Source organism: Physcomitrium patens, chromosome 11, assembly GCF_059467195.1.
Source record: "Physcomitrium patens ecotype Gransden chromosome 11, ASM5946719v1, whole genome shotgun sequence".
In the NCBI taxonomy this organism is placed as follows: Eukaryota; Viridiplantae; Streptophyta; class Bryopsida; order Funariales; family Funariaceae; genus Physcomitrium; species Physcomitrium patens.
Window position 1 is genome coordinate 10,047,051 of NC_143420.1, and position 18,279 is coordinate 10,065,329.

At 41.5% G+C, this 18,279-nt stretch overlaps 2 protein-coding genes across 22 annotated transcripts; one reads left to right on the forward strand and one right to left on the reverse strand.

The window, feature by feature from the left end:
• The first annotated feature begins 2,617 nt into the window (after positions 1 to 2,617).
• On the forward strand, positions 2,618 to 5,917 carry LOC112289038 (uncharacterized). The gene is made up of 7 exons (XM_024533954.3): positions 2,618 to 2,830; positions 3,011 to 3,228; positions 3,355 to 3,513; positions 4,344 to 4,521; positions 4,646 to 4,867; positions 5,043 to 5,260; positions 5,565 to 5,917. The coding sequence occupies exons 1-7, from the start codon at positions 2,686 to 2,688 to the stop codon at positions 5,727 to 5,729; spliced, it is 1,305 nt and encodes a 434-aa protein (XP_024389722.2). The 5' UTR covers positions 2,618 to 2,685; the 3' UTR covers positions 5,730 to 5,917.
• A 2,317-nt stretch (positions 5,918 to 8,234) lies between these two features.
• On the reverse strand, positions 8,235 to 13,852 carry LOC112289037 (metal tolerance protein 11). 21 transcript variants are annotated; one of them, XR_016505514.1, is made up of 9 exons: positions 13,712 to 13,852; positions 13,409 to 13,468; positions 11,652 to 11,870; positions 11,370 to 11,479; positions 10,893 to 11,138; positions 10,534 to 10,614; positions 10,184 to 10,414; positions 9,346 to 9,832; positions 8,235 to 8,869 (listed from the first exon to the last, which is right to left on the reverse strand). XR_016505514.1 is itself a non-coding variant. In XM_073537150.2 (8 exons), exons 3-8 carry the CDS (start codon positions 11,821 to 11,823, stop codon positions 9,488 to 9,490), a joined length of 1,185 nt encoding a protein of 394 aa, XP_073393251.1. In that variant the 5' UTR covers positions 11,824 to 11,870; positions 13,409 to 13,468; positions 13,712 to 13,852; the 3' UTR covers positions 9,047 to 9,487. The 21 variants fall into 21 exon arrangements, 9 of the variants coding, with proteins under 9 accessions (XP_073393251.1, XP_073393249.1, XP_073393248.1 ...); XR_016505516.1 differs by lacking the exon at positions 13,409 to 13,468 and having other exon boundaries at positions 13,712 to 13,769; XR_016505517.1 differs by lacking the exon at positions 13,409 to 13,468 and having other exon boundaries at positions 13,672 to 13,748.
• Between the last annotated feature and the right edge of the window lie 4,427 nt (positions 13,853 to 18,279).

The following is an 18,279-nucleotide window of genomic DNA, read 5'->3' on the forward strand; positions in this document are numbered from 1 at the left end:
ACATTGAAGCGGTTACGATATTAATGAACGAACATGGGAGCCGGCCGAAAATCTCGCGAATGCGCCACAAAAGGTACAAGAGTTTCATCGATGATATCCTGAGAAACCCAAGCCGGTTCGACGATAGCTTCTTACTGAAGCTTGCTCATCCAGAAAACAGAAAAGAGGAGAGAGCACTACCAAAATCCATAGTTGATGTAGTCATTCTCTCCAAGATAGCGTAGAACTTTGTTAGTAGCCCAAGTTTATTCTTATTGTTTTAGCCTTTGAATATGGATAGCCAAGATACTACACTTGTCATGTCATCTCAAGCAACTAGCTCACGAAGACGACCGCGAGATGAAGAACCGCTTGCACCACGACAACGTCGAAGGATTCCGAGCAACAGATCACTGGTGATTGTATTTGAGGTCGAGCCTGCCTACAATGGTCAGCCAGAAGGAGTGTTTGCAAGACAATTTCACAATGAAGACACAGAGGTTCATGCTTGGTCAGAAGTTGAAGGCGTGGGCCACTACCGTTGGCTTCAAGGACCATTGAATCACTTGGCTCGTGAACAACAATTGGAGTTCATAGCAGAGGTTATGCGACAGATCTTCATTTTCTTGCGTTGGTATTGACTGACGATAACATTGCTTCTCGGAGACCTCGAAGCTAAAGGAGGAGGTGATGTTAGGGACATAGTCTTTAGACCTTTCTAGAGACAAGTTTCTAGAACCTTCTAAAAAGAAGTCTCTAGAAACTTCCAAAAGATTCCTTGAATATTCTCTTAGAATTTTCTTTAAAGATTTTCTAAAGATTCTTTGAAGATTCTCTTAGAAGGCTCTAGAAGATTCTTAGAATATTCTAGTAGATTCTAGGAAGTTACTTGAGAAGCTTCCTAGCTCTTGGGTAGTTGCTCGAGAAGCTTCATAGTTCTTGGGAAGCTTCTTGATGCGCTTCCTTAGAACCATAGGCCAGTAGTATATATAGGAGTCGAGGCTAAAGAGTTCTTCAGTCTCGACAACACATCTCTTGAAGCTCTAGCTCAATTCTCTTGGCGTTGCTCTTGTACTCATCTGATAATCTAGTTCTTGTCATTTCTTCTTGAACTTCTTGTTTAGATTTCTTGTTTGTATTTTTGGTCCGTGACAAGAATTCATGATCATCTACAAATATAAGATTTTATTTTTTTGCACTATTAACATGTTAAATGTATCAAATTTTTCAACTTGACTTTAGCCAAAAAAAAATTAAAATAAGATATCTATAAATTTAAATTTTTATTGCATATATTGAATTGGATACATGGAAGGAAGAAATAGAATAAAAAGATTTGAGCCTACAAAATACATTAAAAATTGACATTTGTAGACACTTAATGTTGCAACAATACAAAGGCAAATAATAGATTTTTTTTCGATATGCAATCATTTGATGTCAATACATTTAAAATAAACTAACTTATTATTTATTTATTTTTGAAAAAAAATTTAAACATAGTTCTTGTAAAGAAAATTTAATACAACATTTAGTCACATATGATCAATTATGTAAGAAAGAAGTACAATTAGCTTTAAAACCAAAATCTATAAATGACAAATATTTGAAAATACAAAGTACACTAAAATCTCTATAAAGAAAATGATGCAAAGAAGCCATATATACATATTTACATATATATATATATATATATATATCTCTTAAATTGAGTAATGAATAATTGCAACGAAGTCTAAAATATCCTAAAAGTCAGCTAATTACTCATGAGGGTTAAAACAAGCCTTTTCAGTTCTAAATCTCTCAGTTATTACATGTCCCTGTCTCCGGCAAAGATAAGGTAGAGGTTGTGTAATATACTCTTTTTCTGCAATAGAGGATACCTCTGCTTGTGTCAAAATAATTATTTAAGAAAAGTACGTCCTTACCTATAACAGTAATTTAACAGATCTGTACCGTCATAGCACGTCAATTTTAACGTGGAAGACGTCAAGGCTTTCCCGTAGAAATACTGGGTAGCTCAAACCATTCTTTGTCGCCTGCTGTGAAGCAGTCCCTCGGGAACAGAGTGATTATTCACAGACAAAAAACAACACTATCGTTTACTAAAGCTAACAGCTCACAGAGAGAGCATTTGGTTTAGTCTGCATCTGGTTTTGAGAGCGAGCTCGGGATGCAAAAGCCATCATCAGAAAAATCTTTCACCATTTTCTGAGCTTACAGCCTCGTTAATTCCTCGATTCCGTAGCAGGTTTCTGATCAGTCACCGTCTTGTGGGACCCGAGGAATGTGAAGAGCCTGCGTGTCCTGTCCCTTCCCAATTCAATGACCTTCGGGTACAACAGTGATATGCCCGGCAGGTCCAACAGATTCTCAGAAAGGTATGTGGGAGCACAGATGTAGAGGACGAGGAGTCCGCATCGATGACACCTCTGACTGACAGGAACGCCAATGCAATGTCAGTTCAGGTTGACAGAGACACTGATCTAGCAGACGTTAGTAGGACTGCGGCGCTGTCTTCATCTCCTGACGGCTTAGCAGAGAATACAGCCGGCGTTGCCAAGCTGTATATTTCGCGTCTCGCTCTTCAAAGCTATATATATGTACTAGTTTGATGTGCTTGACACTTGTAATCCTTTTTGCACTCCAGTCGGTGGTTCTTCTGTGTCTGGTGTTCAGTGTGCATATCAGGCCAAAGCTACAGCAATGGCCTTCGATATTGGGAAAGGGTTGATGGCCCTACTCATGGTTGTCAACTTCTGCCTGTACTTCATCGCTGCTTGCTTGGCTGGGTCTATCTTGAACCGCAACCTTGACGTCAACGTCGGCCGAAATGACGACCTACAAACCGGTGAGTTCCACGGTCAGCTGCAGTTTTTGAAACGTTTGGCATGATCAAAATTATCAACTTGTCCATGAAGCATCGGGATAATATGCTCCTTATAATGTATTTCACAATGGGTCAACTGACTTCTCACCAGATTAAGCATTAAGGAGCTTTGACTCTCGAGATGGGTTTGAGGTTTTGCAGGAAATGTTGCCACTGTTGTCTTCATTCCAATCGCTCTGATTGCATCCATGGTCGGTCTCGCATCAGTCTTCGCAGGAGCTAACCATGCTCACATCAGGCGTGCCGAGAGTCTCGCAGCCGTTTCCGCCACGTCTACGGTCGCATGGTTGCTCACTCTCCTGGCAATGGGCATTGCTTGCAAGGAGATTCACACCGGCTATGGACGTAGTAAGAGACTGGTGAGTTCATCACACATAGATCTAACCTCTGAGTCAATGCCCTCACTGCGATTCCTCTACTTGTATGTGCCGTAAACATATGTTTCTGATCACAGTCATCTGTTGTTCTTGTGCATTCTCCTCCAGAAAACCTTGGAGGCTTTCATGATCATCCTATCTCTCTTCGAGCTACTCTACTTATTGGCCTTGCACGTGGGATCTATCTTCCATGAAGGCCACTCAAGCCCTTCTAGCAACCGCGCTGTCAAGGACCCCAACCTTGGAACCCCGGCAGCAACCGCTGTGTGATCACAAAAAAACATTGATTACTTTGAGTAGCAATTTCTGATCCAAATGCCGTTCTTGGCGTATCATTGTGCTGTGACAGTCGCCACAGTCCCTGTACATTACTTCAATATAATCGAGACATTCCTCTGTCAACAACCTCTCAGTAAAATGGCAGCTTCATTTCTCATTACCTTTTTGATTTCAAAGTGTTGTGATTTCGATCCCAATTTTTTGAAATGGCGAGCCCATTAATTCAGTGTATTGCAATGCCAATGCTGACCTGAGATTCTCGTGTACACTACTGTAGTAAATTAGTATTGTATTGACGGATGTGTGTCATAGTTTTGTGCAATGCTGACACTGCGGTGATGCCTTGGAGTATTAAACAGAACTTAACAAGCAATCTCCAGATAGGAACAGCTTGATAACTTTTCTCTTATCAAAGATCAATTCTCATGTACCCTAGAACATTTCCTCTGCGGCTGAGTATGCCACCGCTCAGAGACGAGCATGTCTGGTTTTTAGATACCACTTACATTTCTCTTACATGTTTTGTTTATAACGATGTGAATGGCAGTAAGAAAAGAAAAGAAAAACTATATTTAGAGAGGCCCGAGAACAAAGTTTGTCAAACTTCGGGTTCGAAAATCCTCTGCAAAAGTTTGGATTATTGCATTTGAATGGTAGAAAAGCAATGTAGCGATGTACAGTACAGCGATGTAGAAAATAGCGACGGAACACCGTGCTGGGGTTTCAATGGGCCAGAACAATTTGTGTGAATGATTATCCACAGCAGCAATACCAGCACCATTCTCCGACTTGTGGGCTCCACAAATATATCATTATAGGTGTCGCAACATGGTGCGCCATTACAGCAAAATTCACAAGGGCTTAGTAAGCACAAACGACAGCTCACACAAATTCCTGTCAACTGCAATCTTAACGCACAGCTGTGCATCACAAGTCGACGCAGTCAAGGAATACCTCACAAATACGAGGATCATTTGACACTTGGCGACAATAGAGGTGCTGGCGCAATGTTTTGTGGCATTACTGCAGGACAATGGACGAGGCGCATTCTTATTTAGCTGCAACCCGCGACGTTCTTGGACAGTGAACTAAAGCGACTTCCGCATTCTGTAGGTGTTCTGATCTCGGTTCCTGATCGCCTTAGCTTGCAGAGCTCATTGTCACCTTGTCAAGTGCTCAGTAGCAAAGTTTGGTTCGATGGCGTTCGGCATTGGGAAAGTGTTGATAATGCCTTTGATGGTTATCAACTTCGGCCTGTACTTTATTGCTGCTTGCCTGGCTGGGTCCATCTTGAACCGGAACCTTGATGCTAACATGCACCGAAATGACGACATTCAGATCGGTATGAGGCTAGACGCCGTTTGCTTGCATTGTATTGTGTTGGTACATTTCTGAGGATGTACAAGGTTTTCAGACCCCCCCCCCCTTTCTTCTCTCGTTCGTTTGCAGCTTGATTTACCTTTAATTTTGAACCCACTGTACCTGACAAGCAAGTGGTATCCAACATTTGATCGCAGGCAACGTCGCCACAGTTAATTTCATCCCGTTCGCATTGATTGCGTGCATGGCTGGTCTAGCATCAGTATTTGCAGGAGGTCACCATATCCGCATCTGGCGAACAGAGAGCCTCGCGGCTGCTGCTGCTACGTCTTTGATCGCGTGGTTGCTCACCCTCTTAGCCATGGGCCTAGCTTGCAAGGAGATCCACACCAGTTACGGCCGCACCAAGCGACTTGTGAGCATCCCAAAACCTCGTAGCTTTTCTTGTGCTAGATTGACCATTTCTTTCGTCCATAACATGTCTTCAGAGAGTTTCAAAACATTGACGGAGAGAAAACACCCGCTTCAACTTTAGGATTACGGATATCTCTTATTGGATACATGAACATTACGAGAACCTTTCTTCAAGATACTAGGTGGCTGGGAATGGGGGTTATATGTAGCCAGATTAAGAGCTATTCCGAAACCTTAAACCTCAAGTGGCAGTTCTGTTCTGGTTCTACGATTTCTTACACAAACATGATGTACATTGTTTGCAGAAAACTTTGGAAGCGTTCATGATCATCCTGTCGCTCTTCGAATTGTTGTACTTGCTCGCCCTACATGCTGGTTCTGTACATACAAACGATGGGGTTGTCAACACCACTGGCCACAGGGGAGTGAAGAACCCCAACTACGGCACTCCAGCAGCAACCGCCGTCTAGATGACGTAAACCTGATGCAGGATATTCAGTATTCTTGCAACTAGGGGTGCCATTGCAATATGCTTTTCTTCCACAGCCACTAGCCCGCAGGCATTTTGTACAGTGTACCATGTTTTGTCCACCAGTGACTGAAATAATAAAAAAAAGAAAAGAAAAATGTTCAGTGATGAATATTTTTCTTATCTTAATTACCGCATCCTGACCATTATCGACGATTCATTTTCAAGTGCTGTGTCGGTATGTGCTCTTGTCTTTCCAAGTGCGATGAGTCATCCAATGAGTGCTTGGCATGCTTTTGTATATCATTTTGGCAGAAATACAACGTTCTTTACATTAGAGGGACGGGATACAAATCATTATGGTGCACTTCTCACTCGTGCATGAAATCCTCTAGTAGTTCCGATGCACAGGTACAGAGAGCATGTTCTATGTGCTGACCACAACAGAAAACTACAACGCAGAAAATTCTATCTTAGTGACAGTTTTTCAGCAACGAGTGAGTTAATTGCAGGCAGGATTAGACTGCACCACGTCCAATGCACAAACGAACCCTTAGATCAAATAAATAATTTTCTATACTGCAGAAAGTCTTAAGATTGATTGCGTGATTTTCAGATAAAAATATAATTTTATTATGCAAGCTAATACTTAATGTAAAGTACATAAATTTCATCAAGCTTTCATATGCTTAAATGATAATTGTGCATCAGTGTCTTTTCAAAAATAAGTCGAACAATGTCAAAAACATGCAAGTCGATGTTCCTGCAACTCTCCATTGTTGGACCAGACGTGCGCAGCATTTCCGGTTCCTTCAACATTCAGAAACAACCCAGGTCACAGAGTCAATTAAAGAATTAAAGAATGCATAGGCCGCGCACCATCTTCTGCACAAGGTCCTCCGGCAGTGACACGTACCGTCCCCTTCCTCGGGACCCACATTCTTGGCCCACAACCAGCTGGATCCTGCTTCGTCGCTCGATCTGATCTAGAAAAGAACTCTGAATCAGCATCTCCTGGGAGTGTGGGAGCAAATTACTTGACTTGATGCAATGGCATTCGCTAGTGAAAGAGGGACGACAGCATAAAGAAATTATCATGACTCTCAACTTCGATTCTCAACTTCTGTTTGGATCCGTCGGGAACCCAAACCTTGACGCCAACATCCAGCAAAATGACGAGTTCCTTGTTGGTGACCATCTGTGCAGGTGTAATTGAATATTCAACGGAAGGTCAACTCTGAGCAGTTTCTTTGGGAGAGGATTCGTTCACACTAATTCCTTGCGCATGCCCTTGAGTCGTTGTTTTATGTTTGACGAAGTGGAGTGAAGGGATTTACACTGATGTTGATCGTTAGGTGCATGACTCAAGCAGCATGGTGACTCCGCTCTTCGTTCTCATCGTCTAGATTGCATATAAGGCTAGTTTCCCATCCTTCTTCTCAGGGTTTTAGCATCTCCGTGTCTTAGTTAATGAAACTCTCGACGCTGCTTTTGCCGCATCGCCGATTGCGTGATTTTTCACTCCCTTAGCCGTGGGCATTGCTGGCATGCACATTCACTCTCGACACGGTGGTAACTTGATTCAGCTGAGGCTTCGCACTGGCAGATCATTAGCCGATGGCAGAACTGACGTGATTCCATTCTTCATTCAGTATCTGTTAAAGGTAGACTTAAGATAATTTTCATAACATGTTGCTAGTGTGTAACGTTGCAACACCGTCAGTTCTGCCATCATGACACCTTTCGTTATATTCAAGAGCTCTTCGATATACTATAGATTCAACTTGATTAGGTAATTGTGTGCCATGAATTATATGGCAACTTCAAGATGATCTATGATTTCCATGCATCGCATTCCTTCACGAGCATTGAAAACTTGAAATAATGTAACTCCCCGTCATCAGCAGATCGACACTAAAACAACCTGTTGGAGCTGTGGTGCCGTCTCAATAGCCTAAATGAGAATGATATCAGGAGTTGGTGCTTGGCTTCCAGTCTGAGTTCTGGTGAGGTTAAAGGAGACTCTGCATTTGCTGTGTGTGGATATGAGCTGCTGTTTGTGAATCATCATTTGGACATCACTTATCTGTATTAAAGTACTCTATGATTCCTAAGACATTTTAGGTAGTAGTAACTAATATCAAATGTCATTATCTTTTTTATTTGTTTTTGAGAGTCACTATCAAACTACTGACCCCAACTTCACAGTTTTGTTTCAGAAAATTTGTATACTTCAGAAGAAGCACATTAGTAACTTGCGCACAAGATCACGTATCTAAAAACTATATAATCGACAAAATGGAGGTGAATGCTTTGCTGTGCTGCTAGATTCTGGTCGAATAAACCACCTATCTCTTATGTGCTTTATCTTCCACGTCACAACATTAATGACCACGGCCTCAACCCACCACGTGAATGAGGAAGAAGAGAATGGAAAGCTGAAAGATGCTCGGAAGAGAAAGTTAATGAGCTGGAAAAAACGATAAAAGAAAATAGAGACAGTGGGAGCTTTTCACCATATTCTACTTTGTTACTGGGCAATAAGACTTTTTGCTTACAAATGATGCATCTAAAACGAACTTTCTTAACTAGAGTTATTAGTCTCTTACGAATATTTTGGTGTCGGAATACATTAAATGTCGAGTAAGAAGAGCATCCATGTACATTGTTGCGAAGATTTAGCACTGTGAACTACATTTCACAAGGTGACTAGCTACTTGTAATTTCTATATAGTCAGTGACATGTACGAAGCGTGCCGCATGCTGCGTTGGCTCAACGGGTTCATCGCCCCTAATGTTCGAGTCACTAGTGGCGATGCCGTAGACGTTCCCCTAGACCCAACTCATGACACGACTTGGGAGTTCAGGAGATGATATCATGACGTATGATCTCTTCATGACGCGGCTGCTTCACCAGTCAGAGTAGATAAGTCATGCTGTACTATCGCAGTCATGATTCGATTGTCACGCACAACTGGTCAATACAGGATCATGCATTGGGAGAAGTCGCCCAATCCTTCAATAAAACCAATCCTTTCTTCAAAAAGAGCACCACATACTCGTTCGACCACTGGAGATTTTATTCGTCCACATTCTTCTCACCATCTTCGTCTGGTGCCCACAACTCTCTTTTCACAGTAGCTGCAGTTGTTGAAGGTGAAAAGTTATCAATTCCCGCATTCCATACAAACCTAAGTCATCACCCCCTGGACTGAACAGAAGAGCAGCAATTCTCTGTTGTGCAAACCATGGGCATGATATTACCGCTTCCATAAGGCAAATAAAATCAGACAGCTGAAGCTTCCCTACGTGCACAAATTAAGATGTGAACTTTGCAGCTTGAGGAAAATACTACATAGTATTACTAATTTACAATTTGGAAACATCATTCTGAAACAATTGATGTATCCAAGTGAATCCTGCTACTTGCAGCAGAAAGAGTACTATTCCCTGGTGACTTGACACCGGTACTGACTAATCCCTCGTGATAACAACCCATTTCTATCTCAGCGTGGCCAGACTTCGCATCCTTCGTCCAAAATGTGGTGCAGCAACCTAAGCAGGCATTCAATAAGGTGATGTAGCATGAAGCATGCACGGGGTACGAATAGGCTCACCTTCTACAATGCAGCAAGAATTGGAAACGCAAAGTGAAGTTGGACAAGACTCGACTGACAACGACCATTCTGTGTGGCTCAGTTTTTCCTGGCTTCCAAATCGAGACTCAAAACATAGAATGTCGGAGCCAATGAAACGTTATTAGTCTTTGTAAGCATGCTCGGGCCGATGAGTGACTTCGTAATCGAGATGAACAAAGGCTCGCTCTATTTCTGGAAGTGATTCTAGCTTGTCCTGAAGCGATTCGCCGATGTCGTGCGCTTGTCGCAGAGGCATATCTGCCGCAAGTACAATATCAACCTCCGCGAAGTAATGCGAGCCAAAGGTGTAAGCACGGACGGTATCGATTTGACGTATTTCCTTGTGATGATTCCAGCAAAGGTACGTCAACTTTCGTAGAAAATCCGGAGAGGCCGTTCGACTGACCAAAGCATTCACATTCTCTAGCACCGTCAGTGACCACGTCCGCATTGTGTAAAGAGCCAGCTGTACGCACCAACGAAAATTGATCAGAGATGAAACTAACTGGACGAAGTGCCTATGCAAGAGACCTAGCTTTAAGTCAGGACGGGATAATGAATCGAATAGACAAGAACTCCAGAAAACCTTCTGAGTGTTATAAGTAATGCTAGTTGATACAAGTATCCAGTTCGGCGCGGGGCATATATCAACTAACGATAACATGCGAATGCTACGGAACATTGTAACTACTTCCACGCTCGATCCATGGCCCTAACAAATAGCACAAGTTCAGAACATGCTTCATAATTCCAAATTAAAATGAACACGAAGTAAAATTTTGTCAAGATAGAAAGGAGGTCTAAATCATTAACGTACCACAATGGCGCCTGCAGGATCAAGCCACCAGGAAAATATGCTGGCTAATACTGCCGCAATAAGACCGATCATGTTGGTCATAACGTCAAAAAAGTGATCTTGCGCATAGGCCCTCACAATCTCATCACTAAACGTTCGACAATATACCATCAGCATAAACTTTATGACTGTCGTTCCCAACATGATCCCAACCACCCAGTTCCTGGACTCATTTAGGGCAAGCGAGTGTTCCTGTAAGTCAAAAATTTCATTTTCGTTATAAGTAATCCAAAACATTCCAACAAATTAAGAATAGAATAATTAACCATAGCGAAGCAGAGGCTATAAAGTGACCTATGTGTGTGTCTTACCTGAGTGATTAGAGTCCGTACGGATTCTAGAATGATTTGAAGACCAAGTGTTGCCATTACTGAAGCAAAAACCAGAATACCCTGTCGCCAAGCAGAAAACAAAAGGTATCTTTTTAGTAACGATGAATTTCTGCAGACATGTATCAACTGCAGACATGTTATAAGGGTAGAAAAAACTTTAGGACGTGGTCCTTCAATGGTACATTAAGTAGCGAAAGCTATTGGGGTGTGATGACTCGTAACTTTCAATTTCAAGCATGATCTGAAACTCCATACAGGTTTCCCTGGTATGAAAATTCCAGCTCTCTCCTCACAGGCATTCAGAAGTTAGACATGAGAAAAGACCGTAGTGGACGTACCAGAGGCTGCATCCGCTTCTTGCCAATTGGATAGAGATAGGGGTTCTGCTTGCGCATAGAAATTGCAGTGAACCAGAGAATGAAACCAGAAAGTAGGTCTAGCAATGAGTCCAAAGTGGAAGCAATTATTGCTAACGAGCCACTCCTCACGCAGGCATAGACTTTTGCTGCAAAGATGACCAAATTCATAACATTTGAAATTTGGATGGCAAAATTCTCTCCACGCTTTATGTTGTCTCGCTCCTCCTACAATAAAAATGTCAAAGATATAAGGCTTGTATCGACAAGTAGCATGAATTCGACATTATCACACGCGTGCCCCCTCTGATTCTAGGTTTTCAGAAACAAATTCAACATGATGAACATGCAGGGGCCACAAACTGTGACGGCAAACTAAGAGAGGAGAACAATAACAAGCTAATTAAAACTGTCTAATACCAGAGAGGTACAAAGCTCGAATTGCCTCGGGGTACTCACTTCAGTGCTGCTGAGCCTGTAACCTCGTTCTGCGATGGAATCCATTTCCACAAAGCTTTCTAACATCTCCTCTTGCTGTCTGTAGTATTCATCAATGCCCTTTTCACCGCCTGCATACGTATGCTTATTCTGTTAGAGGTTGTGATAGAAATTACACGCTGTTCAACTTCTTAGATAAATATTAGGGTAGTAGTGTCCGCAAAAACCACACCAACTACTACACCATGTCACGAGTTGCTAAACATCGAGACTCCTGTGAAGGCACAAGGACAAGGAACGTACTGAATTTTTTCATACAATCGGCAGCAGCAGTCTTCGGTGACTCGGGATGAAGGTGTTCTGGCAATCGAAATGAATTTGCATTCAACCGCCATGGCGTGTCCCCATTGCTTTCACCCCCCAACAGCGCCTGCATGGCCGTGCCTTCCTTTTCCATGTCTATTCTTGAATCCATTGCTGAAATGTTGCAGAGTCCCACGCGTAAGTTGGGTCGCAGCTAACCTGCGAGGAGACCTGAGTTGGTGAGTTCGGACCACACTGTTTGTAGTTCTCAATTTCCAAGTCTTCGGAAAACGATGATAACTGCCGAGCATTCATGAGCGCGAATCATTTGATAACTCCACTCCGTCTGACCTAGGCAAATGACTAGGCAAATCCTAAAACGTATTTCAAAAATGCTCCCAAATGCCCAACAGGTGTCACACTTGCTTGTGATCCGTTTAACGTAAATTATACACCAAATCGTAGTGAAATTTATTTCAATATCCTACCCTCTTTGAACGAACTGTTCCGTCTAATCACGTGCCAATAACAAGCGTGTACACCCTTCAAGAGAAAAAAAAAAAAAAAAAAAAAAAAAAAAAGATCTCGCAAGGAGTCGACAAACAATGATGTACATCTCTGAAGAGAGGATTACGAACCCACTATCTTGAATGCAACGGCAAGATCCTCCAGAATTAATAAACTAGAGCCTGACAAATAAGGCACGAAGGAACCCTCGAATCACCATTAGCATAGATTAAAATAAAACCGCAGACCAATACGAACTGATGGGGGACATCAACGACGCCTGCCAGGCTGGCTTCCAAGATTTCGCGAAAAGCAACTAACGGCGTAGGGACCAATGCTGCGAAACGTCTCCGTACGCCATTTGCGGAGACACTGAAATTCTCCAACCATAAACTACTCCTCGCAAAAGCGTTCAGATAAAGCGCACTTCAACGGCGCAAGAAACACGCAGGGCATTGGACGGAAACCACAATGTAACGGCAAAACATCTCGATAGGCAGCTCGTGGAGGACCAACATAACAAGAATGTTCCGTTGTTCTCCCTGTCGGAGAGAAGTGAAGTAGAATAGACAACTGGTAACCTAGGTGGTTCCAGTTGTATTCTGAACAGACGGCGCTAATCTGAAAATTCCGCCACTATCTTTGTGGGAAATGTGCCTTCTCATGAACCCACACCCTTACCTACGAAATCCAAATACTGTGAGGGGGAAGACATCACAGTGAACGCGTAACCTCTCTCACCAAACCAACTGTCTCTGACGGCAATTCTCCCCGCACCCTTCAAAACCCCTCAAACAATCACTCAAGTCCCGAGTCCTCACACACGCTCTACTTCTCTTCCTCGCAATTCCCAACGAAGCCCACCTGCTACGTAATACCTTCTACTCCCGAGTGAAAGCTATTCCAATGTTCAAATTTGTCAAAAAAACACTCCCAAAAGCTTTCAAAACCTCCCCCCGCAGACAGAAACCTGGTTTACTCCCTCTCATGCCAATCAGACGTATCCCCGACAACCGAGAAGAGCCATGAAATACTTCACGATGCTTCCAATCTATCTACAGAAGTGAAAAAGCCCCACAACTCTATCCCGACACCACCCTCACAGGTCACGCCTCAGTAGCCGCCAACGCTCGAGTCTGCGTCCGACTCGAAACCAAAAACTAAGAACACTATTCCGCCACCACCATCACGCTGAAAAGCTGAACACTTTGCTCAAATCGATCGTGCGACTGCCAAACCCCCTTCTTCACCTCCTTCGAGGACCTCAAATCGCAAGGAACCCTCCCACACTCCACAAAAGGCTCCAGGACCTGAACCACCCCAAAATAACACGCCTCCCTCGTGAGCCTCACCACCTTCCACACCTCATCAATCGTGAGCCACACCCGCGGATATCTCAACCCCGCGCGCATTCATCTCGCAGTCAACAGGTTCCGCAATAACCTGAGCGCTGAGTGTCACCATGTCCACGGCTCTGCTAATAAGCAATGGGCGGAGGGGAAAAGATTCACACCTCTCGTGATCGGATTCCTTATGGCGGAAAAGAAAAGCACCTCATGTGTGTCTGTCTCTCCCGTGCTTCTTCCAGCTGCGCCTCTGGCTGCTGCTGTTGCTGCAACGCTTCCTCTCTCGCCCCCCGCCTCCCGTCCCAGAGCCAACCCAAGCTGCCACGCCCGGATACGAGCCGGTTCTCAGCCGAGACCCCCATCCTGGATGCGTGGCCCCGATTTCGGGCACAGTTTGCCTCTTGAGATCGGCTTCGAGACGTTGAATATCTTACCGGTAATTCATTCTGTTGCTCCATCGCACATGAACCTCGCTTTCTCTCTCACTCTCTCTCGCTGCAAGCCTCGCTCGCACGCACGCACGCATCCGAGGCTCTCCTAATCCATATCCTCATCGTCACCGTATTCCGCCGTCGCCGTCGCCGTCGAAGGTTCACACACCCCGCGCCTGCCCGCCCTGCCCTGCCCTGCCTCGCCCCTCGTGACAGCTAGATGTCCACAGACTCCACGTCACCGGCCCCGTGTAACACCTCCGGTCCAGCTAGCACGGTCAGCCACGTGGATGGTCCTTTCCAAGACTGCTCAGAAAATGTATGTCGGTGGTGTTGTAAATTGACATAAAATAAGAGGAATATAGTCATAATATATATATATATATATATATATATATATATTACTTCTGTCTGTCAACTCCGTTTTAGACACGTTGCATTTGAATCCATGTATGTGCGTGTCTGATGACTATGAATATTTTGATTTGAGGAATCGATTATGCGAGATCCAACTTTTTTTTATGAATATTGGTGTAATTATAGGCTGATTACTGCGTTTTATTTTTATTTTTTTTGTTTTAGCGTTTGGCATGGAAAATCTAGTATGCTGACGCTGATTTTGCACTTAAACTTTTTACACATCGAAATAGATTAGTACTTGTTTTTTTTAGTAATATGATATAAATTCCAAATTTGCTAGAAAAATGTGTCAGTGATTTCAATAAGTGAATCAAAATTGGCGGTGGTTGCAATGTGATTTCACAGAACTGGCACCGAGCTTAGCTTATACTCTGACATTTATTTTATTTTATTTTGTCCATCATCCGTCTGCCTCAGATTTTGTGGGCATCTCACTGCCTGGCAACTGATCCTTAGGAGTCTTTAAAATAGTGGCGACAGAGGTGCAGGGTTAAGAGTTTGGGGTTATTAAATAATAACACTAACAAAATAAAAATAATCATTTGGTTTTTTTGGGCAATTAGACAAGTCAAAGCTTTTAGGGTTTGTAAAAATGTTCTTGTATGAGGAGCCATTTTGATTTTCTGTCCATCCAACTCCAGGTACCAACTGGGTATTGAATCATGAATATGTTTTACAGTCATGCTTTTGATGTTCTAATATTTCTTATCAGGTAATTTTTGAATTAGTTAGTTAGTTAGTTAGTTTGTTTGTTTGTTAGTTATTCTCATTGTCCCAATGTTTGTTTTCGAACTCACAAACTCATATGTAAAAATAAAAATAGGATGTATTCAAAACAACCTACGCGGAACTAGTACAGAAACATCCAAAAACAACAATAAGCAAATACAAACTAAAAACCAAATAAACTAAAAGAAACAAACTAAATAATAATAATCATAAAAGAAAGAAATAAGCAATCCATCACTAATTGGATCTTCCTAGTGCAACAATGACACTTGTGGTATGATTTGGAATGAAATTAAATAGTCTACTACAATTTGATTCATTCTTGAGAATATGCAGTTGGGGTATTTAAATATTTAAGATGGACTTTACAATCTAGTTTTTTTTTTTATTTTAATGTATAATTATATGCAAAGAGAATGTGGGAATAGAAAAACCACCAAACCAAAGCCGAAATGAAAGAGCAAAATCTGGATTCAACGAACTGCCACTGATTGGATCCAGTCTTTGTGTGGTAATTGAAAAATGTTCAAACCCCCATTATTTTTATTACACTTTTTTATGGGGGTCTGCCATTCCAGCAATGATTTTATGGTGGAACCCACAAGAATGTGCTTGTGTTATCATGTTGACTAAAGATAAACATTTCCATCCATCAAATGGCATCTATATCGATTCTCACAAATGAATGTTCAAAATGGATCTCCACACCCTTTTTCTTCTTCAGAAAAAGATTTAGTAGCAAAAACAAGGCGAGAGAAAACTAAGAATAGAAAGAATAAACACCACCTTAATCTATCACCAAGAAGCTTTTTGTCTTTTTATGAGTATCTTTCAAGTTCGTAAATAAATCACTGTGTAAATTACGTTTGCAAAGTATAATGAATCGATTTCTTCCAAGTCATATTTTAGGTTTCCAAGATACTCATTGCATGCTTTCAAATGCTTTGTAACTACTTAATTTAGAAGTTTCCAAAAAGATCCAAAAGTGTCGAAGAATATGTTTGGGTATTTGTAGGTGATTTTGATACAAACTTCCTTAAATTGTGTTTTGTTGGACCACCTTTTGGAGTACAAGAGAAGGTCTCCACGACCAAGTCTCTACACAAAACGTACAATTACGTACACAAGGGTGCAATTTCCTATTAAAACATACTCTCCATGAGTCGGAGCACTAGTAACAAACAAATTTAGTTGGGTAATAGTAATAAAATAACTTTTATGATAATTTGTATATATATATATATATATATATATATATGAGGTAATTTAGACACGTAAAAAAATTTAAACTATACCCACAATAACTTAGATAACTATGCTCTATAATTGTAACTTTTTTAATAAATAAAGAGCATAGAATCAAAATTAAATTGTGAAAACAAACCAAAGTTTGTTTATTTGTTTCCTTACACTGTAAACATACACTATAACTTCTTCTTCTTCTTTTAATAAATTTAATAACAGATTATCATACGTCTATTTACTTCAAAATCACTCGATAGATGCAGCTCATGAGAAACTAAAGTAATAAAACAAAAACACCTGTAATTCGGTTCACAGTAAATGTGCACACAGGATAGATATTTGAAATGTACATGTAGGGTAGATATTAGTATGGTTGTAAATGAAATGGAATCTCTTTCACATAAAAACAAATCCGCCAACGTCACGTCCCCGGTAGTCAATCCACGTCGGCACCCGGATTGCTGACGTCACACGGATGAGCAACCAATGAGCGTGCACGCCACACAACAGGCAGGCTCCGCGGTGATGCCCGACGAAGCCTATGGTCCCGGGCGGCCCTATAACCGCGCTCCAATACTTTGTCACTATTCATAGTCACTTCCAAAAAGGCGAACTTCTTGGGACTCTCTAAAGCTGCTGCCAGGTGGAACGTCAGCCAAAAAATTAAAGCCAATCTCGAGTAAAGCCGGCATGACAGGAGATAGATAAGCTTTGAAGAGCTTTGGATCGGGATTTGCTTTTCCTTCAAGTTGTGGGTTTATTATTAGTTATGGGTTTATTGTTAGTAGTGGGTTTATTATTCGTCCTTCTTCAAACACCAAAACCCATATAAGTAAATTCATAAATAAATAACACCAAAACCACATCCTCATGAACATCCGCATGAGATCACAAAACTTTTCTATTTTTATTTTCTTGCGGTCTGCTATTTTATTAGGTTTTTATTGGTTCTCATTCATCAGAATTACATGACCCACAATGCATCGACCAATAAAACATGAGTTTTTATCACTAAAGTTTGCTACTAGATTCATGGATCGATACCTTCGATTCTTTCCACTTTTTTTGGAACGAAATGAATCAATAGCAGGAAAAATAAAATAGAAATGTTGATGGGAATTATTGCCTGGTGTGCAAGAGTGATACTGTGGACAAAATTGTTAAATTTACAAAGGGCATGAACAGTGTAAAATTCTTTTTTGAGTTTTATAAGAATGGCCTTGCAAATGTTTACTATATATATATATATATGTATTGTGCAAGGAAGGAGAAGGAGAATGACAAATGGGGTGATATATAAGGCATGCATGTTTTTGAAGTTTTGGGATGGTGAGGCACTTGTGGACAAAATACCTTTTCGAACAAACAGAACATTCCAGAAAATCTTAACAGAAGCTTCCATGTGGAGCTAACCCTCTCCATGCATTTGAATTCTACTGAAGCATCAGTGGGTGTCACCAGGATTGAATACATCAGGAGGAAAAAAAATTAAAAAATTAAAAAATTAATAATAAAAACATAAAGTTTTCCTCAACACAAGAGTAGACAGCCACAAAACAGTGTTCATTTCTAGGAAAGGTGTAAAATATTAACATTCAAGGTCACAATTCATCCTCATGCTCTAAGTCTTTTGCCCAAGTACTAGGTCCTAGGGCATGCTCAAGGTGGGGTTCTTCTTATTATCATTGTTATTGTTATTACTTTTGACATGAACAAGGAGAATCCATCACATTAATGGAGGATATTGACACATACTGACCCTGAAAAAGAACTATGGATATGGTTGTGTGTGGATAGACCACCCATTCAAACTATTTTTTTTTTTGTGTTCCATAGGGTAAAACAAACATGACAAAAAATTTGATATTGACTTAATTTGTAAGTATCCCCCCTTTCCTTCAGAACTACACACACTTTGCCACCCTATTTATTCCCAAACATTTTACTGTT